This window comes from Microtus oregoni, unplaced genomic scaffold (assembly GCF_018167655.1).
Source record: "Microtus oregoni isolate MIOR12 unplaced genomic scaffold, Mior012 000031F_ref0000149, whole genome shotgun sequence".
NCBI lineage: Eukaryota > Metazoa > Chordata > Mammalia > Rodentia > Cricetidae > Microtus > Microtus oregoni.
The window spans coordinates 7,487,883-7,511,343 of record NW_024543090.1 but is presented as its reverse complement, the minus strand read 5'-3'; the positions used below and the strand labels follow the sequence as shown (position 1 = coordinate 7,511,343).

The 23,461-nt window shown below is 45.2% G+C and overlaps 1 protein-coding gene across 6 annotated transcripts in view; it reads right to left on the bottom strand.

The window, feature by feature from the left end:
- The window catches only part of Mpped2 (metallophosphoesterase domain containing 2), a 182,803-nt gene that overhangs the window by 5,756 nt on the left and 153,586 nt on the right, over positions 1–23,461 (bottom strand). For all 6 annotated transcript variants that reach the window (XM_041679297.1, XM_041679298.1, XM_041679301.1 and 3 more), the window contains one exon: positions 1,336–1,451. In XM_041679297.1, the coding sequence (XP_041535231.1) occupies positions 1,336–1,451 (116 nt within the window). The remainder of the gene's footprint in view (positions 1–1,335; positions 1,452–23,461) is intronic.

Here is a 23,461-nt window from a genome sequence, read left to right as displayed (position 1 = left end):
CTAGCCTCTTCCTCACTTCCCCTGGGGCTCCAGGGCTCAGCCTCCATTTTCCTTTTCAATTGTTCAGAAAACATGAGCGCCCCCCCCCCATCATAAGGGAAGGAAAACAGCACCGAGTGGCTCTTAACAGGGGTATCTACAAAGGCTAAATATGCATCAGGAATGAGTAATAAAATGTGTGGTTCTGCAGACTGATACAAGAGGGAAGGGCCTTGCTTAACAAGGTAGCAACAGAAATCCTGAAAGGCACTTAGACCCATATTATTTCCCCTTCAACTCACTATGACCAGGAAAACTGTTAATACAATGTGTTATAATAATATGAAAAGGTGTTTCCCCATAAAAATAAATCAATAACTACCAACATTTGTATTTAAAAGTAAATATCTGAATTTTCTGAGCCTGCTTTAGCTGGACAGGAAGTGTCCTGGCATAATTCACAGGATGGTGAACCCTGGTTGGAAATGTTCTATAGCAAGCTTATGAATAATCAGGATCTAATTACTTAAATCATATAACCATCTCCTGACTGTAATCTGCATCACTAGGGAGGTAGCTTTGACACCAGAGAGAATATAAATAGGGATGTCGTCACAATATATATGCCTGAAAATAGCAGGTCCATAAGTAAATTTCATGGCAAGTTCTTTTGAAAATACTTCATCCTTTAAAAAAACAAAAAACTTTTTTCCTCATATAATCAGCTCAAATGTTCATCTTTAAAGATAACCCAGGCCAATGCTCTGTTTGAAAGGAAAAACAAGTTTTTTTGGACTCAAATTCAGATGCCCATGCCTGATAGGTCTCTGTCTTCTTCCGTGTCCTCTCTTACCCCTTCACTGGAAGGGAACACAGTTCTTAAAATAAATTATCAAGCTTAAAAGACTGTGGTGTTGAGCTGGGTGGTGGTGGCACACGCCTTTAATCCTAGCACTTGGGAGGCAGAGGCAGAGGCAGAGGTGAATCTCTGTGAGTTCGAGGCCAGCCTGATCTACAAGAGCTAGTTCCAGGACAGGCTCCAAAGCTATATAGAAACCCTGTCTCGAAAAACAAAACCAAAAACACAAAACCAAACAAAAAAAAAAAAAAAAATGGGAAAAGACTGTGGTGTTCTATGCTCACTTGGTTCTTTTTCCTGACTCTACTTTAAAAAAAAAAGTCCTGAACCCCTGAATTTACTGACCATGCTGGGTTTCTTTAGAGACACTGACTCTCTTTTTTTTGCATTTACTATTTTTTTTCATAAAGGAAAATTATTAATTCTCCAAAGAATTATTCATTGTGCTGGGGGAGGGGGAGCATCTTATGACAAAGGACAACCTTTGCTCCACTTACCTAGAGGAGGTCCGTGTGTCATGAGTATGTCGATGCCCTCGGGGATGAGGTTCCATTTGTCCAGCAGAGACTGGCCTCTGGGTAGGTTAAAGCCCCATCCATTAAACCACGGGGTCCTTTGGGGAGATAACGCGCACGGGTCAGGCAGCGGCACGGGACTCCACACTCTCACATTTCTCACGCACATCCACCCACGGCTTGCAATGCTCTCTCTTTCCTTTTGATGGCTGGCCCTGGCAGCAGGCTGCTTTTCTGTTGACTGCTTCAAAACCAAGCCATTTGAAAGCAGGCATGGTGCCTACAAATTGTTTAACTGAAAAGAGTACGGGAGCCTCAACAGTGGAGACTTGCCCGGCAGGCTTCTGACAAAACGGTGACAATGCTTTTTCTCCCCCGAAACCTTACTGCTTCCCAAGATAGCTAGTCCTGGGCCACAGCATTGCCAGCCTCCCTTAGTGCTGCAGAGATGAGAAACCCCACCAGTACTTCCTGACTCTCCCCATTACTGCAGGGATCCTTTTTAGTCTTGGAGAAAAGCACATGACTAGAGGGAAAAAAAATCTCTGTTCACTGAAATGTCCTGAACAGACTGGATGGAGGCTGCTGAGGCCCCAACAGACTGGGGGCTCGGAAGAGGGAAAGGGGTTTACCCAAAGCTCTTCCTGTCACCACAGGGAAGATTCCGGGGACATTCCTGGTCCCTCTGGAATCTGCTTCCCCACAGCACCTCTGAGCATCTTCCTGGAGCTTATGCGTCAGGAATGTATCCCTGAGCTGGAGAATATGTAGGCAAAGGAACAAGGATGCCTCAACGGTGCCTTGCTTACAAATGTCCTGTTTGCTAGCGAGAGAGCAAACACCTTCTCTCTATAAATCCTGCAGGCCTAACGTGCTTCTACAAGGTGCTTCTGATTGGACCTATCCAAAACATTCAAGCCGAACATATTCTCTGAAAATGACTGCATTGTTCCGTAGGGAAATCCCAGTTTGCTCGGCCCACTTGCAAATGACAAGATGTGTAAGTTTTCAGCTCCTGCTCAACTTTTTCTTCCAGCTCAGCCTGCCCACTGCTGGTCACAGCTGAGCAAATGTAGACTGTGCTCTTATTTGAAGACAATCCATGGCCAAATGAACAGGATTATCTCAAGAATCCAAACTTAGAAACACTGACAAAACATTCATTTGGTGGTGGGCACACACAGTCAAGATCAGGGGTGGAAAGATGGCCTTTCTCCTCATGTCAAAATCCACATTTCACGCGACAACCTCAACCTCCCATTGTGGTGAATGTGGAAAGTTCAAGAAAGAAAAGACTGGCTCTAGCAAGAGAAACCTAATAAAGCAGCTTATGTACTTCCTACCCTCTTTCCAAGGCCACCATCTTCCTGGAGTTTCTGACTTGCAATACGATAAGAAAATGGGAATACTCCTCACCACAGCTGTTGTTAATTCGGCGTTGACATCGTCAGGGTCTTATTCTAAGCACTTTTTCTCACATACTTCATCCTCACAAGGTTAACACTTTCTGAGACGGATAGTGTTATCATCCCCATGTTACAGATGACGAAACCAAGTAAAGATAACTTGGCCCTAAACCAAGGCAATCTGGTTCCAAAACCAATAAATTTAACCACAGTGCCAAATCTTCTTCCTATGTGCTACTTGATGTAAATTACTTGCTTTAAATGAACCACTTCTAGGCTCTTTCAAGTTTGCCTGTGGCTTGAAGCCAAATGCTATCTCCATTTCATGGCTTGGAAATCAAGCAATAATATGATGGCAGGTCCAGCTCTTTCCTTCTTCTGGTGACAATGCTGTTTTTTCTTTGGTAAGTTACTCCCTCCCTGAAATAATACATGTGTTTCTGGTAAGGTTTCCTGCACTCTGGATTCTGGATGAAGCAACTTGCATTTGCCTATATGGTGATTCACCTCCAAGTGCACACACGGCCCAAGCTGGGCAGCTGAGTGTCATCCTCGGGATTTTGTTAGCACTGCTAAAGAGAATGTCATGTTTCTTCTCTGGAATCTCAAGTCTCAAGAATTGTGCAGTCCTGGAACTTGCTGGGACATATCTCAGCTATCTTCTAAGCAGTCTCTGCTTGGGAATCAACAGACCACCAAAGTAACCCAAGACAAGAAAGAGCTGTCCTCAGTCAACACGACAAAACAACAGCCTACAGAATAGGAAAAGATCTTCACCAACCCCACATCAGACAGAGGGCCGATCTCTAAAATATACAAAGAACTCAAGAAATTGGTCATCAAAAGAACAAATAATCCAATAAGAAAATGGAGTACAGACTTAAACAGAGAACTCTCAACAGATGAATCTAAAATGGCTGAAAGACAGTTAAGGAAATGCTCAACATCCTTAATCATCAAAGAAATGCAAATCAAAACAAGTCTGAGATTCCATTTTACACCTGAAAGAATGGTCAAAATCAAAAACACTGATGACAACTTACTCTGGAGAGGTTGTGGGGTAAAGGGAACATTCCTGCATTGCCGGTGGGAATGCAAGCTGGTACAGCCCCTTTGGATGTCAGTGTGGCGATTTTGCAGAAAATTAAGGAAACAACCTTCCTCAAGATCCAGCAATACCACTTTTGGGAATATATCCAAAGGATGCTCAATCGTGCCACAAGGACATGTGCTCAACTATGTTCATAGCAGCATTGTTTGTCATAGCCAGAACCTGGAAACAACCTAAATGCCCCTCGACTGAGGAATGGATAAGGAAAATGTGGTACATTTACACAATGGAGTACTACACAGCAGAAAAAAAAATCTTGAAATTTGCAGGCAAATGGATGGAGCTAGAAAACATCATTTTGAGTGAGGTAACCCAGACCCAGAAAGACAATTATCACATGTACTCACTACTAAGTGGTTTTTAAACATAAAACAAAGAAAGCCAGCCTACAAATCACAATCCCAGAGAACCTAGACAACAATGAAGACAGTAAGAGAGACATACATGGATCTAATCTACATTGGAAGTAGAAAAAGACAAGATCTTCTGAGTAAATTGAGAGCATGGGGACCTTGGGAGCGGGTTGGAGGGGGTAGGGGAGAGGCAGGGATAGGAGCGGAGAAAATTGTAGAGCTCAATAAAATCAACAACAACAAAAAAGAAATGTTAGAAGAAAAAGCAAAAGAAAGAGATGTCCTTAGACACAGGGATTCAGCTGGGTCTGACACCAAGAGCACCCCTCCTTTCAAGTATTTGGACCAACAAGATCCTTTTCTTTTCATTAGCTTTTGTTAGGTTCCATTTCTAAAAACTGAAAGTTCAGGTACACAACCACTGCATCCGTATAAAAAGGACCCATGTATCTGTTGCAAGCTATAGTGCTCTCTGCTTTAGCCGTGACTTTATCTCCTGAGATGGCAAGGGCCACTGAAGGGATTTGGCTAACCTTAAAATAGGGACATCATCCTGGATTATGCAGGTGGGTCCAGTGTGACCCTCCAAGGCCTCTAACAGAAGAAGAAAGGGCAGTGGAGTTGACATGAGAGGAACAACGAGAAAAGACCGAATCTGATGATGTTGCTACCTTTGATGATGGAGCAAAAGGACTCGGAGGCTAGAAATGGGATGGTTTTGAAAGCTGGATAATGTAAACATGAAGTGCGTTAGTTGCTGGTGGGGTGTGGAGGCTGGCAGATTTCTTAGTTAGAGACCAGTCTGGTCTACATAGCCAGTTCCAGGCTAGGCCCAGGACTATATCACACACACACACACGAATCCTTCTGAGACTCTCAAGAGAAACGCAACCCTGTCACAACTGAATTTTAGATCAGTAGCACTAGAGGCAGACTTCCGACAAACACACCTATATGAAAAATGTGTTGTGTGTTGATACAAGCTCCTGTTGACTGGTTAAAGCAGAAATAGGAACGAATCAGTATCGACCATGCTTTAGACAGCTGGGAACTATGGGGCCCGTGAGTTCCATCGACACAGCCTGGCCTGCTGACTTTCAGAATTCGTTGTAAAGCAATAGTCATTGCCCTGTTCCTGCTTAGCCAGGCAGCCCTGGGCACCAGGCCTGGAAGAAAGCCCGAGACTCTTGCAGAAAGGAATCCACCACCAGTCTTGTTCTCTCTTGTTCTCTAGCCTGTCCATCCTCGGGTTCTTAGATGGCTTCATTCGGGTTTTTAAAAAAAGAGTTCCCCTGCTTGGAAATGCCTGCCCTTCTCTCCCCCTTCCAACCACCCTCGTCCAAGATGTGTCTTAAAAGTAAAAACAAAACAGAAAAACAACTACAGAACCCAATGAAAACTTAGCATTTTGGCAGAAGAGAGAAGAAAGAAAAATAAGCAAAAACATCTGCTTTCCTAAATTCTGAAAACAAGCTTCTGGGGCTCTGGTTTTTATTTGGATGGAAAATAGAGAAGGGTCTGAAAAAGTCCCAAGCACACCCAAGTTGTGGGCTCAGCAAAGCGCTCTGATTCTACTGGAGGCAGGCGGCTTTGAGTCCCCGGGACACCCTAAGGCCTTTCAAAGTCAACGGAACAGGAGTTAATTTTTTCAGACTTCCCAATGTCCCCCTGGTAAGTTCTTCTCTCAGAAGCCCATAGTCACACCTATCCCGTTCCCAGCAAGTACTCAGTTTTATAAGCTTCCAGGGAAAGACAAGGCTGAACTCGTGGCCCATAGGTAATCCCAACTGCGCTTGGTTAATGTTAAGCTTGTGACAAAAAGCAGAAGGGCCCAAGTTAATGAAAAAGACTTAACATGTCTGGCTTTCATTCGAACTTGAGTCCATGTGCGTGTGACAGCGAGTGGTTAAGCTACGGTGACAGGAATATTTACCACCAAGACACTGATACATTTTATACAGGGCCTTTATCTAGATTATTGGCTTTGAATTCTTCACAGCACTCCTTAACCATGTATTATCCTTCTATATTTAGATAGAAGCATGACATTCGTGATAGTTCACCCACATCTCCAGAACTAATATTTGTAGCTACTATGTGACCCCCAAAAGGCCAGCTCCAAAGGTTATGACCTTCCATTGAACAACAGAGACAAAAAAACCTTTTCGTGAGATTTTAATGTGGAGTCTCATACATATAATGTAAAAATAAAAGGTTGCTGCATCTGTCTACCAGTCTGAATCATTCCAGAAGATGGCATGGAACTGTGAGGTGCTTTCTAAGAAAAACAAGTGTTATACGGTCATTTTGGGTCTGACAGTTCCTCTCTCTTCTGAACGTGAGGCTTTGTCATAAGACAGTGGCAGGAAGCCAAGGAGAGAACCGTCTGCTGATACTGTCCAGAACCAGTCGGCATAGGAAAAGAAATGGGGCCTCCGAAAGTCAGGAGACTTGGGTGCTAATTCTCATTCTCTGCTCAAATCTCTTGCTCATGTGGACCTTAGGGAAGGGAAGGGCCTCTCAGTGTAGGGAGACTCAGTCATGTGTTTCAAGATTGCTTTTAGGATGTGGACATTTTCTGCAGGAGCCAGTACACAGAGCAGGCTAATCCGAATGCCCTCTGCCCAGGGAGCGGGAAAGAGACCTGAGGGCAGCTCAGTCTCAGCAGCCTTGCTCCTCCTTCCTAGCCCGTGCCACCCGGGGCAGCTGGCAACACCTGGCACTTGAACTTCTTGTGGTATAAAGCTCACAACAGTCTACCATTCTGTGCAGGTTCTGAGTAATACTGTGACTTATTCTCAGTGAACTGTACAAACTGCCTGTGAGAGGCCCAGAGCATTGTGGGAGAAGCGTCTGCTCAGAACGGAGGTGGGCTCTGCCAGTGCCGGTGAATAATGCTCTACCCAGTTCAGTTTGAAACATGAGACCCCAGCACCGAGCCCGTCAGGGTTCCTCTGGAAAATATGTGCCTAGCTAACCACCAGAGCCCCACAATGGGTTTTGTTCTGCAGCAACAGGGGGCAGGGGGAAAAAGAGGGGGGAGGAATCCAAGGAACAATGTCTAGTGCCTTGGCCAAGGACTTGGTAATTAGCTGTGACTAACAAATATCACATGGGAACCAACTTGTAAGAAAGGCGCTCACAAAGCACCTTAATGCTAGGAAGCCAAGCTGCGCCTGAGACCCCTCCCCTCCTGGGGAGAAGGGGAGCAATTCCATCTGCTTGAAACTACCGGGACCTGAGGCTCCGATGGACGGTAACTGGGGACGCTTTCAAGACGCCAATCAGTGCTTGGTTGTCGGCCTCTGTGGCTGGACTTCCTAGAGCAGCGGGAGTCACGAGAGTTAACAGGCAGAACTAGTTGGAAACAACGTCAATAAAAAAAAAAAAAAACAACCCAGGCCTTCTAGACGGAAACAGGCCTAGATGGAATCGCTGCAAAGGTCATCTGTGTTTGCAGTACACAGTGCATCGGGCGCAGGCTGAAGGAGCTGCTGGCCATAAATCCTGGGAGGCCAGGACAAAGAATGGTTGTTTACTCCTCCACAAACTTCAAGGGGGCGGAGCCTATCCTAGCCAGGCAGGATTTGCAAACAGCAAAATTGGAGGTCAGGTGTGCTGCTCTGATTCCCAGCCCTGGTGAGTCAGTGTCCACGTAGCTTTGATGGACAGACAAGCACTGGGCTGACTGTTCCACAAAGCCGGCTTCTGATGGGTAGGGTCTCCTGAGTACTTCAACAAGGCTCAGAAGCCCTGGGGTGTCTCTCTCATTTCCTCAGTAGCTGTGAAGGGGAGGTCAATGGTTCCTGTAACACCCAGCACAGGGACCCGGCAGGCTGGCCTCAATACAGCCCTGAGAACCCGGAGGTGCTATAAAAGCCAGCCATTCTTGTTAAAGGGGCAGAGGTTAAGAGCATGGATTACAGAGTCAAGCAGACCCATGTTCAAGTCCCACACCTGCCAATCACTTCTCTGCCTTCTTGGAGTTTTCAGCTTCCCTCATCTTTGAAATAAAAATAGTTATCTTCCAATGTAGATAAGACAACAGTATGTAAAACCTTTGGCAGGACGCTGGCTGGGAGCACTAATTTGCAGTTTCTATTTATATATTAGCAATATATCTGTTTATATGTGTATATATGTGTCCACACAGAGAACTGCTCAGGCTCTTCCTTCCAGAATTTTCAGCCAAGTACTGGACAAATCATAGAACCCCCTGCTCCAGATGCTTTAAAGGTCCTCGGTGATCCAGCAAGCAAGCGTTACTAGAAGGCTAGACAGCCTGATTTCTTCCGGCTGATTATTTATAAAAGGCTCTTCCTCGGTCTGCGTTTGAGTGGAAGATTTTCCAGAGGCTCACATTCCTTCGCTCAGTCTTGCACAGACAAACCCCGAAATGCAAGTGCATAAGGCAAATGGTTAGACAAGGCTGCTCAGGTGGCTGGCACAGGTGATTAGGTTGTGGCCAGATCTTCAGTTGAGGAAGCTCAGAGTGGGAGGAGGGTGGCGGTATTTAGGGTTCTTCGAATATTTATAATAGGAAACTGAAAAGCTACTAAATGATGGCGTCAGTGCTGACTGGCACCCCCATTCAATAAGACTCAGAAACTAGGTGCCAGTTTGCACACACACCGGTTTCCTATGCAGCGTTCCTGCAGAACCACAGCCTTCTCCTTTAGTCCTGGCGCTCCCACGACCATCAATCCCGCTCCGACTGCGCATCATACTAGGTCCAAGAGAAGCTAATTTAAGCACCGCTGGTGAAAACCAGCCGAGCACTCCACATGCCATGAAGCTGTCATGATAATTCTGGATCTCCAGCTCACCTGACGGCTGAGCCCTCCTCTGCTTGCAAAGCGTCCCTGCCACTTAGAGAGAGCAGTTTCCTGGCCCCAGACCTGTCATCCTGAATATCCAGATGAAAGGCAGACACCTGTCCCCTTCTCCATTCTTGCTTCCTCCTTTCCTGCCTTGTTTTCCCCTCCTTAGCTCTGGATTTGGAGAAGCCCTCTTTCCCTCTCCTACACAAACCCTTCCTTTGGGCAGCCTGCAAGTTACTCACCCGAGTAATTAAAGAAAAGTCTTGCTGTGGCCCACAGACAGATTTGAAACAAGGACAAAGACACACAGACACAGATACACACAGACACACAAGTACGCACACACATGTACACACACACATACACACACACACACACACACACACCATTGACAGTAGAGAGAGGGAAATGCAACTTGAAGCTTTGTGCCCTGTGCAGCTGCTTAGACAGCCAGCCTTGCCAGACCAGCGGCTCAGCTGCCTCCAAAGGGCACTGCAGGCTTTTCTTTCAACAGCTGTCTTGTCCCAGCTCTTCACTAGGACATTGTAGTGTCTTCTTTTGTTAGAAGGAGCTTGGAATGAAAAGACACCGTTTTGATAAAGGGTAGTCCTGGGTGACAAATGTGGTCTCTGTGCTCTGTGTGCAAAAGAATGAAATTGTACCAGGTAGTCCCCTGAGCCCCACGACCTGCAAATGGGGCTTCTTAAGTCAAAGGATCAGATACTTCAGCCTTTGCCAACATGCCAACTGTGCCCCTGTCTTGTAACTAACAAGGAGCAAGTGTCAGAAGCATGCCTCTGCTACCGTCCCCTTCTCCTCCTAGAAACGAGGCAGTGTGAACTGTGCTTGCTTTAGGAATCAAGAAAACAAGTCATTATGACCCGTTGTCAAACATGGTTAGCAATAAATTATTAAAAATAATGTTCCAGTGTCTGTACAGTCCTCCCAAGCATCCTGGCCTCTAATCTTATAAACAAATCCTGTTGAAGAAGAACAAACTGGGGAGATGTGGGTGAGAGAGCTTGCCTCCCAAGCATGTGGGCCTGAGCTCATTGCCCTCGCTTTCACATTACAGCCAGGTGTGTGTGCATTCCTATAACCCCCAAGCTGAGCGGGCTGGGGACAGGGATAGGAAGATCACTGGGGCTTGCTGGTCAGAGTGACAGAGGGAGACACCTGATTTTCTCTTCCAGCCTCCACACCAGACAAAAGCCACCCACACAAAAGCGTGCACACACCACACACACACACACACACACACACACACACACACACACCAACACACCACCACCACCACCACCACCACCACCACCACCAGCATAGCAGGGAAAAAAGTCTTTTCAGCCCCTTCATTTCTTTCATCCCCACTCCATATGGCAGAGAAGACAATGTCACCCACTACACCATGAGAGCCTTCTGGCAGGGCACAGGAAAGCTCATAGCAAGACAGCTGGTATTCTTGTGGGCAGGAGAGGAGTTGGTCATGATCTGATGCTTATAGGAGTGCTATTTTGCAGCCAAAAAAAAAAAAAAATCAAAGGTGCCTTCAGTTAAAAGTAAAGGTGCCCCATCATCCAATACAAAAAAAAAAAAAAAAAAAAAAAAAAAAAGGAGTACAGACCTAAACAGAGAACTCTCAATAGAGGAATCTAAAATGGCTGAAAGACACTTAAGGAAATGTTCAACATCCTTAGTCATCAGACAAATGCAAATCAAAACAATTCTGAGATTCCATCTTACACCTGAAAGAATGGCCAAGATCAAAAACACTGATAATACCTATACTGGAGAGGTTGTAGGGAAAAGGGAACACTTCTGCATTGCTGGTGGAGTGCAAGCTGGTACAACCACTTTGGATGTCAGTGTGGTGATTTCTCACAAAATTAAGGAAACAACCTTCCTCAAAACCCAGTAATACCACTTTTGGGTATATATCCAAAGGATGCTCAATCATGCCAAAGGACATGTGCTCATCTATGTTCATAGCAGCATTGTTTGTCATAGCCAGAACCTGGAAACAACCTGAATGCCCCTCAACCAAAGAATGGATAAGGAAAATGTGGTACATTTACGCAATGGAGTACTAAACAGCAGAAAAAAAAACCATCTTGAAATTTGCAGGCAAATGGATGGAGCTAGAAAACATCATTTTGAGTGAGGTAACCCATACACAGAAAGACAATTATCACATGTACTCACTCACAGATGGTTTTTAAACATAAAACAAAGCCAGCCTACAAACCACAATCCCAGAGAACTTAGACAACAATATGGACACTAAGAGAGACTTACATAGATCTAATCTACATGGGAACTATAAAGTAGAAAAAGACAAGATCTTCTGAGTAAATTGGGAGCATGGGGACCTTGGGGAAGGCTGAAGAAGGGAAGGGGGTAGGCAGGGAGGGGAGCAGAGTTTAATAAATATCAATTTAAAAAAAAGTAAAGGTGCCCCTGCTCAGACTGACACTGTCTGTCACTAAAAGGGCCTGAACCGAGCAACCCACAAAGAGAACTGCATTTATGATTTCCCCCAGCAGGGAGGATTCTGCCGCAAACGCATCCCAAGAAAGGTACCTTAGCTCCTAGAGAGAGCTAAAACAAAAGTAGCATTTTATCCTTTAAGCAGGGAAACGGACAATATATTATTGCAATAAAATATACACCACACAAAATTTCTCTTTAATTATAATTGGATTCTATGAAGTATATTCCCAATGCTGCATGACTGTCACCACTGCCCACCCTTAAGCTCCGTACACGTCAGTAAGTGATAATCTCCGTTGGGTCACTTCTCTTACACGCTCTGTCTCTGTAAACTGGGATAATCTGGAAACCTCGTATAAGTAAAATCATCCAACAACAATCTGTTTGTGTCTGGCTTATTTCTCTTAGCGTAATGTTTTGATAACTTGCCACGTGTCACAAATCCACTCCTTTTGTGGTTGAATGATATTCTCTGGGAATATAGCATTCACTGTTTACCTAGGAGTTCAGAATGCCCGGTGCCTGCCCAGCACTAAACTGTACAGAGACACAGAAAGTGAATTCCAGCCATTTTCTATGTGTAGCACATACTTAGTAGGTAGGAAGTTTGGGGAGGGGGGGGTGACTCGGTGAGCCCCCAGGGCATCCCCTCATCCATTGGGTACCTTTTGGTTTGGGTGCCTGTCTTGTGTCATCTTCTGGCAAACTGGCAAATACTAAGCAAAGACAATCCTTGGCAGCTTTCCTACCAAAACCATAGCCAGTTATAAAAGTGCTGTGTGCGGAACTCTTTAAATCCGGCTGTCCTTTCTAAGCGGTCTGACTTCAGAGCGTCTCCAGGAATCTCCTAATGAGTCGAAAAATAAGCTAGCAGTTCCCAAAGTGGATCAGTTCCCAAACGAGAAGGGACCTGTGGAATACTTAGACTTTGGGGAAGTCGCCTTTCCTTGTAAACACTCCTAACATGCAGGAAACACAAAAGCTACCTCCCAGAAGAGACCAAGCCAGGGGGCAGTGTGTGTCACATGCTTGACTGGTGCTAAGGTACAGAACGAACAGGACAGAGAAAAGAGGTGGGAAGACTGCCAAGTGCTTGGGCACTGGGCAGAGAACGCCTGTGCTTTCCCCTCCCCCTCCTTTCCTGTGGCCTGTGCTACAAGAACCAAGCGGGGTCTGCTTTATTCAGGGTATAAAGATCAAGAAGAAGTAGAGGTGGGCTCAGGGCTAGCTACACTTTGTCTTGTTACAGAGTGAGCCCTTGAGAATTGATTGCAATGGATACCTGCAGACTGATGAAGTCTCTGCCCCGAATAGAAGAGATGGTACCGTACGACAGAGCAACAGGGGAGTAGAGCCAGGGAAGTCCAGAGAGGATGGTACCATGGGTGGTGCAATAGGTGATAGTCTGTAGACAGAGGGCCATATGATACAGGCTGGTGTGATAACCTGTAGTAGAGTAAAGGCTGGTAAGATAGGGGATTGTGTGATAGCTAAAGAGTAGTAGGGCGGGGCTGGTACGATACAGAATAGTGAGCCAGAGAGTAGACAGTAGAGGGTGGGATCATAGAGGATGTATATACATTAGAGGACAGAATCACACTTCACTGTGTTTGGTTCAGCTCGGAGTGTGTTTGAATGTGTCAGACATTTATGCACTTATGTTGTTAACAAGGCTTTCTTTTACATACTATGTAATGTTCGCGGCCCAACGGGGATGCAGCTGAGGAGGAATTCACTAGGAAGCTAGTCCATCACCTGAAAACAAACTTCAAAAGAATAGCTGATAAGTTGATGGGAAAGCCTCGTGTAGTCCAAGCTGAGAAGGCAGACCAGAAGCTTGGTGGCTTCAGACAACTCCCCGTGGTGATTCCAACCTGGCACAGGATAGTCATCAACTGGATGAAGAGGAAGTCTTCATGACTTCAGGAGAAAATGTGTATTTGTCGGTAGTCAGTGGGAATCCAAAGTATCAGCTTTTAATATAGCAATATAAATTAAACAAATCTTGGAGAAATCCCAGATCATGACCAATATTTTTCTTAGGGTAAATGTATTAGGGGTGATTTTTCTCCTTTTCATTATTTCTTGCTTTTTATAAACAACGATCACATACCACTTAGGGAAAAAAAGTTACTCTAAGTATCTTCACGAATAACAGAGATAACCATATTATCACTTAGAGAGAAAAAAAAACCTGTGTAAATATCTCCACATGGTTAAATGTGGCAGAATGCAGATGGAGAATTTGGAATGTTCAAAGCTATGTAGCTTTACTTTGGACTGAGAGGCAGTTTCTTCCAGGAGGGGTGGAACTGGAGGATATGAGGCAAAGGACCTGCCTCCTACCCTGTGTGCCATGTGGGGGATAGGGAGGAATATTTGGAGCAGAAGCCACTCATTTATTTATTCAATTAATCTAAGACAACAAGCTGCATGGAATGCCACTGACCACTCTGTGGGTATATCTCTATGACCGTGACATTCCGAAAATGTTAATAAAAACCGTCACAGACCCGTGGAATACTTTGCGGGCTACTAAGAATACTTACATTTTCCAGCTTACAAAAGCCCAGAGATGAGAACAAGGTGTTGATTTTAGAGAAATCAAAGTACAGAGATGTAAGCTTAGCCTAGCTTTGTGGCGCTAAGCAGGTTTAACCATGAAAGAAGGGCTGAAAGTCAGGCTTGCATCCCAAATTGCATTGCTTTCTACTTATCAGGATGACTGGGTCCTTTCGTATACCTTATCTGTTTTTCAGTAGGCGAAATGGATATGATGATGTACAGCCCAAAGCTCTGTGGTGAGGATCAACTATGATAATATGTGTGACTCACCTGGAGCAATCTTCCTTCTATTAAAAGCTCAAGGCCAGCCGCTGCTGGAATGTAGGCTGGCACCACGTGTTACCATCTCCACCCGGCTAGCTTTCTTTCTCTACTGCACATTGTCTCTTCTCTACCTCTCAAACTCAGGAAAAGCTGCGTAGACACGTCACAAAGCAAGGGGCTTAGCCTTTAACACAGGTGGGCCAGCCTTGGCTAACAGAAAGACAAGGGTTTGGGTATCAGAAGATGACATTTCTAGATTTGACTCTTCAAAGTCACTTGAACAAGTAACCCCTCTGAGTTCCCCGTCCCTGTATCATGAAGCAGGGATAACGATTCCTCTGAATCGTGAAACATGCCAGGTTGTCAGGCAAGGGCCAGGATAAGTCAGTCGCAAATAAAATGAGAGCTTCTTCCGACGAAGCGCCTTCCAATTCCCAGGTCTCTGGTTGTCCTTGTGCCCCATTTTTGCTGCGTGGAAGCTCAGAGGATTTGGGGAAAGTGACAAATAGGTCAGGTGGAAGTGAAAGCACCGGCCCCCATTTATCTACCATTTTGGCTTTGAAGAACTAGTTTCCGTCTAGAGTGATTTGCCAAAGTGAGGAAGCCATGCCTACATAGTCAGAGGAATGAGTGAGAGCTCACCAGGCCCCTCCCATTCCGAGGTGAAGGCAGGCACGCAGGCTGGTGTCTCCCTTCCCCATTGCCAGCCAATCATGTATTATTAATTGGGCTCAACAAACATTATAAGCACCTTCCGCTGTGAAACTCTGGCAAGGCGCTCTGGGGAGATCTAAGCACAAAGAGAGGCAATGTCCCAGCCTTCACCAACCTGCCATCTGGTTGAGATAACAAGATAGTTACGGGCAAAACTGTCTCCTCTCTCCCTGCCCATTAAAATTTTACTGCACCCTTAAGGCTCAAGTCATAATTATATTTTCCTCAAGAAGCTTTCTCTGATCCCTTCAGCCTGTTGTTTAATCTTCATTTGTGAACTTCATCATAGTTTACGTTATCTCTGAGGTGTGAATGTGTGCTCAGCTTTGCTCCTAAAAGCATTTTAGTCAAAGTTTTGTTGTGTCTCGCTTTTCCCCGCAGACTGTGCGCCATTTCAAATCCATCTTGGAACCCCTAAGACCCACTAAAACGAGTGACTTGAAACAGATATCAAGAAGAGAGACCCAATAATGAAAAAAATTGCAGGATATTTAGCAAAAGTGCTAAGGGGAGTGATCTAGATGATACCCTTAATCGGATGGTAGGACAGGGCAAGCTATAGGAAGGCTGGGTCTTCACAAATGAAAAGGCTATTAAACACACATATGCATGCACATCATAGGCTAACGCTGCTTAAATGACAGCCACCAATGGCCTCTGAGCACTCAGGCATGAGGTTAGTCTCAGCTGAGATGTGCTAACTATGAAACAAAGAGCATATTTTCGATACTTCACACAAAATAGAACGTTAAACTTTTCTAAAAACCTTTATAGTAAACACATATTAAATATATAATATTGTGAATAACCTGGTTAAATGAGACTTATTAAAATAAATTTTACATTTTTTCTTCTTAAAATAGTTTTACATTATGTGGTTGATGTTTTATTTAAACTGTACAGCAGGGACTAGAGAAATGGCTCAGTGGTAAGAAGCCTTGCTGTTCCTCCGAAGGACCCGAGTGTGGTTCCTAGCAACCATGTCATATGGCTCACAACTGCCTGCCTGTAACTGTAGCTCCAAGAGCTCCAAGGCCCTCTTCTGGCTGCCAGAGGCACACATTCAAATGTAGCTCCTGCGTGCCTATCTGTGTGCGTGTACACACACACACACACACACACACACACACACACGCATGCGCACACATACATTAATAAAAATAAAATAAGTCATTGAAAAAAGAAAAATAGGACAGTGCCTTACACATGACTTATACTATGATCCAATAATCTCTACTCTGAAATTATATGCTAATGAAATAATCCAAGATCAAATAAAATGCTGGGCACAAAGCTATAAAGATATTATTTATAGAGAAAAAACTGGAAGCAATTATATCCTTCAGACTGCATTAAAAGGAAGTCAAGAAAAATTACCATTATTGGAATATGCAGTAAACTATTCTATACAAGCAAAAATTCCAGTGAGGTAGCAACACAAGAAATTTTTAGGACATCATATGGCTCAAAATACCAACCCCAGCACATTGCACAGAGGGCCCAAACCTACATACGGTCTGTATGGACACAGGCTTGTGCTTTCCTTAGCTTCTCATACATCTCCTGAAAGACTGCCACAGCCCAGGTCTTGTATGAGGAAAGATCTGAATTAGAGATGAAAAGAAAATGGAGAGCCGTGCAGGAGATGGCTGTGCAAAAATGGAAACCCTGACGAGGCATGGCGGACAGGCCCGCTCTCCTGGGCTAATCGATGGATAGAGATAGTCAAGAAATCAAAAAGAGCCATTCTTTCGGGGTGAGGGAGGACACGGGGTTTGCCGTAGATTCCTGAACTCTCTTGGGTTAGTGTTAGACCAAGGCTCACGGTCACAAGCCCCAGCTTCCTTAAGCCTCTGGCACCGAGTTGTTCACTGATGGCTCAGTTCTGGCTCCAGGAACAATCGGGGAGCCCTTGACTATAGCTCTAGATCAGAGCCTGAACCAGCTCTAACATTCCCAGAAGTATGAGCTTTGGCAAATGGCTATGTTTTCCAAAGCCTCAGTTTCCCCATCCATAAGATGGAAATAATTTCAGTGTCTACCTCATCGATGCAAATAACTCATGTAGAGTTGCTGAGAGAATCTTTGACTCAGAGTGAGGACGTAACTAACGTCTGTTGGTTTTATTGTCGCTGCTGTTACTGTAAGGTTTAGAAAAACAGCATGGTACATCAGTGAACAGGAAGATAAAGCAGGAGGTCGGCCTGCTTGCTCCCACTCTGCCTGCGACTGGCACCAGGTCACTTCCTTTCTGTTCCTAGACTATTTTATAGGCATTGAATTTACTCAACCGGGGTTTAGTTTAAAGAACGATGAAATTATGAATGTTCTATATAATACTATATTGAAATAATTTAAGCAGAAAATTATTTAAGTTCACTATCTTTTCATTCTGAAGCATAATTCATGAAAGCCACTTTCATTACAAATTTCACCTGTTTTCTAAAAGAATTCCATTGTGCCCCTCATTCAGTTTCAAGACGTTCAGAAAATTACGCACAGCTCCTCAGTTTCTGGGTAGCCTTTCACTAGCCAAGAGCAAATCCAGGTCGATTGCTTGGAGGCATTTTAGAGCCGCTGGTGGACTGAAGGAATCTTGCAAACAGAAACGTTTGCTTTTCCTGACACTCAGGCTGACTCAATCCGACTTCTAAGCCAGTTGGCATGAAAACATTCTCTCTGTTTTATAAATAGGATATTTTCAGGGTTTTCTAGAGGTGTCTGCTTAAAATAAACAGGGCTCCAGTTTATTTCTTTACCTCATTCAAAACCAAAACAAACTAAAACACCAGGGCTTAACTGAATGTGTGGCATTTAAATTTTGAAAGGTATTCTTTATATGAGCAAAGTCTGAGTTCTCGGAATGAAATTCTCCAGAAATTAGATTTTCAATGTGTACCTGAGGAGTTCCTGTGTAAAGCAATGACAGCGTGGTATTGGGTTTGTTTCTTTGGGGCCTCAGAATGAATACAATTCAGCTTTGCTGTCCCTTTAGTCTAAGATTACCTGGGTTTTCCAGAAAACTGCTATGAAGAATATATTAATCATTTTGATACATAAACTTTCAGCTATTTTCTTACAAGCTGACAGTATTACATTGAAGATGAACCCACTGCCTCTGCCCCAAGTGGAGAATTATATGAGTTACTGCAAGGTTGCGAGATTGGGAGTTAAATGTCTTAATTCAGCAATAACTCTAGGCTCCCACGTCAGTTCCTAGGAGCAGACTGGCTTAGAGGATACCCCACATGGCAACAATTAGGCTAGAACGAAGCAAAGGTGGGAAGTGGGCTTGGAGTTTTAGGTCTAGAAACCAGGACAGGTACCTCCTTGGACCTGCGACACACATGTCCCTAGTGTCTGTAGCAGTGGTGGACCGAGGACTGGGACAGGAACAGCGTGGTAGGGTGAAGGAAGGGTTCTTGGTACACTGTCCTGTGGTCGTCCTCCTGCACTAACACATTACATCAGATCTGCTGAGACTGTTCTGGATCTTAAAGGATTCCATGGTTAAGTCTGAGGAGCGCACGTCTTCAGCTCCAGGCTGTGTGCCTAAAGTCACCCCAGCAGTGATGATTCTGAGGAACTCTGCAGAAAGAAACCTGCTCAACCTGATCTATCTGAATGTGGCCCAAACAATTAGGACTCCGTAAGTCCTGCCTGGCATTTAAAATAATGTCTGTTCTTACTCCGGTGTTTATGTAAAGCTGGCAGCGTTGTAAGTCCTGTCTGGAGCACACACATTGCACAGGAGCTCATTCAAATAATCGATGGGAGACTCCCAGTCTCACTTTAGAGGAGAAAACCGAGGAACAAGAAATGAAAGGTTCCCAAGGTCAAACTGGGGTCAATGCTTACCCTCCAAGCCAAAAGAAACTGTAGGAAGGAATAAGGTCTTGCAACCATAGCCTAAGAAGTACAGCCCACTGTGAGGGCCCAGCCTGCTCCAGGTGGCCTCGCTCACCCTTTCTTTTCTCACATGGCCCCTCCGTCTCGTGTCCCCAGCTAAATCTGGAAATTTCCCAAGAGCTAAAAGTCATCTCTTTTTTCACTAGGGAATGACACAAAGGGCTTTGGAGTAGATGCAGGCTTACGCTGTCCAGGAGAATTAGTTTGCTGTTTTAACAACTTTGCAGGAGTGGAGGAGCTTGAAATAATCCATGTTTATTACCTGACAGGTCTCGAGGCAGGAGCTCAAGTCAGTCAAGTAGGACCGATATGTAGGTAATCCCAGAGCAGGCTGCTCTGGGGGCTTGAGTGGAGAAGGCACTTTATTTCCCTCCCTTCTAGGAAAAAAACTGGGGGCTCCTGGTCCAGCCTCCCTCTAACCTTGTGTTCTCAGCTCCATTTCTCACTTTAACCTCTTTGCCTCCCCTTTATCAGGACCTTGTGATGGATCACACAGCGCTCACCCAAATAATCCAGGGTGCATCACCTGTATCCAGGCACTTGACTGAACCGTATCTGGAAATCTCCTTTGCCAAGGGAGGGAATGCTTACAGGCTTCAGGGACTGGGACGGGGAAGGGATCATCATTCTGTCTCCCGGGGTAGCAATGTGTTGTGGGAGGTGAAAGAGAGGAGAGCCTGGGATAGGGGAGAGGAGACGGACATGCCTCCAGGGCACCCAGCTTCCACTGCAGGGGTGGAGGGGGTGGAGAAGTGGAGGTAAGGAAGTGGGGAGAGGGTGGGAATAAAGAGTGGGCGTGGGGGTGGGGGATGGGAAGAGGTAAGTCTGCAGGGGTTCCCCTTTTTCACCTGCTCCTATCAGCATCCCAGATCAGTTGCCATGGTGATGAGTGGCTGGCTTGAGGTAGAAAAAGAGGCAGGTTGGACTTCTCCAGCTGTGGTGTGTTTTCCACCCATGCTACGATTCCATGCTGGGAACATCTGAGCTCATTAACACTATGATTTATTGCCCTGAACCAATGATTCTCCCTTGAAGATGGTGGGAGATTTAAAAGTTTCTCATTTCAGCCAGGCGGTGGTGGCGCACGCCTTTAATCTCAGCGCTCAGGAGGCAGAGGCAGGTGGATCTCTGTGAGTTTGAGGCTAGCCGGGTCTACAAGAGCTAGTTCCAGGACAGGCACCAAAGCTACACAGGGAAACCCTGTCTCAAACAAACAAACAAACAAACAAACAAAAAGTTTCTCATTTTAATATTAACATGATAAAGTTTTGTTGGAAAACAGAACTCTTTAAATCTCTTTGGCTCTCAGAGTGTACGGAGATAACACACCTGACTTTAATAATTTGACAAATGCTGTCAATGCTTAGACCAATGTCCAGAACACAGTAAGATCTCTGTGACATCGCACCTCTATTCTGTTGTCCTTCTTGACATTCCAGCTGCCCTTCGGGTGCTTTAAACCCCTGAGCCACTTTTAGTCAGCTTCTCAGTTATTCTGAGGGATAATGGGGGGTGGGTGGGTTATGAGTCTTGGTGGGAATCACCTCTTTACTGGTAAAGCTGGACCCACACTCACGTTTGTCTCTAGAGCACAGACTCAGGGCATTATTTCTGTTAATTGTGCTACTATGAAACCTTGAAGGCCAGTAGAGGAGATGAGGGTCAGGAAAGAAGCAGAGTTAGGATGCTTTGTGAGCAAATCCATCAGGGGAGTTTATCTGTGGGTCACGACATCAGACACGTGGGTTCAGAATAACAGATAGAAGAGAAAACAAAAAAGAAAACTATTAGGGGATGAGAAGGACTGAATGCAGTCAATGGGTGTGAGCTTCAATAGGCGAATTCTTAAAGCCTTTCCACAAACAGTGTCAAAACTGGGGACTTCCAACATCTTTCAACAAGAGGGAAATTCGGAAAGAATTTGCTGGTTCTACCTTAGGCAGAAAATTGAGCCAGTGGCAGTGAAATTTAGTCACAGTGGTTACACATTTGAAAAAATACATAATGTGGAGTCCAAATCTATGCGGCTTCTGGGGTTCTGCTTAAGCAAATGACAGCAACAAGGAGAGAAAAGCATCTTTTCTGAAGGGACAGGAAACTGTGAGCCCATGAAGGCGGCAGACACTGGCTAGGGAATCCCAGCACCCATTTCCCATTCCCAAGAGTGCTTTCTGGAGTGTGCAAAGCAGCAATTGATGCCAATGGAATCTTCGGGTTCTACTTCCGAGAGGACACCAGGAACACACTCCCCACACAGCACAGGAGACCAGCGTTTCCCCCTTCAGCTGTCTCTGATGTGCTCCTAAATAAACTTCCTCCGTGTGGCTGTCCCTTCATCTGTCCGCCAATGTACTGAGTGCTGGGGCTCAGCAAATTGTTTCGATTAAGAACAGCACAACCTGCCAGGCTGAGATAACAAAACTCAGTGTGCAATCATTCCACTTTCCTTGGTGTGTCTCACTCTCTAAGCTTGAAGCTCTAACTCGGTTTGCTCTGTTGCTGACGGTACCTGCTGTGTGCCAAACACTTGGCAATGCTATGTGAGGCCAGAAGAAATTCTGCAGAAAAACTCCACGATGCAGTCATTCTCAAAAGCTAGTGTGGTTAGAAGCATGAGAAAAGTCCATTCTAGGTCTTAAAAGTCTGGGGTTCGGACTGAGAAGCTGCATTTTAACCTAGTCTAAGGTGATAATGGATGCCTCCTTGTAGTGTTCTGAAGTATAGAGTCAAGATGACAGCTAAACCCCAGGATACCCCCACATCACATTAACTGAGTATTACGGGTGTTTAGGGGCTGGGTAAGGAGCTCAGCTGACGGGATGCTGCAGGTCCTGGGACCAGCCCAAGAATCACCGCCCTGATGGATGTGAAGGCATCAGAGCTGCTTTCTTTTATTCAGATCCTGGCTGTTAGCTTCCTCCACACTCCTGAGGATCAGCATCCTCTATACAAATGTGGACTATGGCAGCACCCACCTCACAAAGCTCGTAACGTAAACCATTTTGAATACCTAGACATTTGGTAAACTTGCACTTGCTGCTGGCATTACTGTGGGGCTTCCTCTCTCCCGCTTTGATGTTTTAGCCTGTATGCATCAATTCTCCAAACAACAGAATGAGCACATTTATTTTGGAAAGCCAGACCTCACACTAATAGTTACTATGGATACTGTGTAGGGGATCACTTTTTTTTTTCTTTCCAGGAGGGCTTACGTGTGTTGGGCCTTAGTTGAGAGACAGCGGACCAATCACTTAGTAAATCACTGCACCTCTAGACTTTAAAGATGAGCGCCTGTATATCCAGACACCATCTAGGTACCCCAGATAAACATCAGCATCTGCCCCAGGAGTGTGGCTTGACAGTCATTCTGACTTTGTCAAGGTTCTAATAGATCCACCAACCTTTCTGAAATTGCCTGGGTTGGCTGCGGGAGGCGCAGAGAACATCTTGTATTTAGGCTGAAGGAAACTAGCAGTGAAGCAAATTAAAAAAAAAAAAAAACCAATCAGATTGAAGTGGCCTTTACCAGGAAATTAACTTTAATGGATATTGTCATCCCTAGGCCTATCTCAGAGTGGCTGGGCGCACAGTGTTGGTATGCAATAAAAAACTAGGGTCTAAACACTGAGTTACCCACCCACAGCTCAGAATGAGTTTCCTTTTTACTGCCTTCTGTTTGCTTTAATATGTTCCTCCCCTTGTTTGTTCAAGCTGTTCTATGATTCTATTTAATTCATTGCACTCTTTGCATGTGTCCCAAAATACCTCACTGGGATACAGAGTTCCTTGTTTCGTCCCTGACTTTCAAGTGAGGTGCCAAAGTTTCCCCTTTCCCCATCAGCTTCCAACCCCGGAAAGGCTTGAGAGGCACTCGGAAGGTGACAGCCTGTGTCCATGCCTGCTTCCCTGGCAGGGGAGGAAGACACTGTATTGTCATGACATCATGGCGTCAGCTGGCGTTGCTCTCAGCAATGCTTACACAAAGCTGTTCACGCTGACTGACTGCAGTGCACCCTCATCCTCCATTTAATGCGCTTCTAGTCTCTGTTCTGAAACCTCGGCTAGATGGGCAGTTGTCATCGTGACTTGTTACGTCAGAACAGTTGAGGCCAGTGCAAGGGGATCAGCGAAAACTCTGATCTGCTGAACCGTGATCCCAGAGCCTGGAAGTAGGAGTCCTGGGAGAGATGAGAACTTGGTGTGATAGGAGCTTGCTCCATCCAGCTCTTTCCAGCTGGCAATAGTCCATGGCAGTGGATGAGAATGCAGACTCTGCCACAGTAGCCTAGGCTTTACTTCACGACTGAATGGTGGCCTTCATCTAAACTCTCATCTAAGACTTTGAATCACAGAGGAGACATACCTCGGGCAGTGACTGAGCAGGCGTTTCTAGAGCTACTTCACTGAGGAGAGAAGAGGGGGGCACCATGCCATGGGTGGGGATCCCTAACTATATAAAAATCAGAAAATTAGCCACTG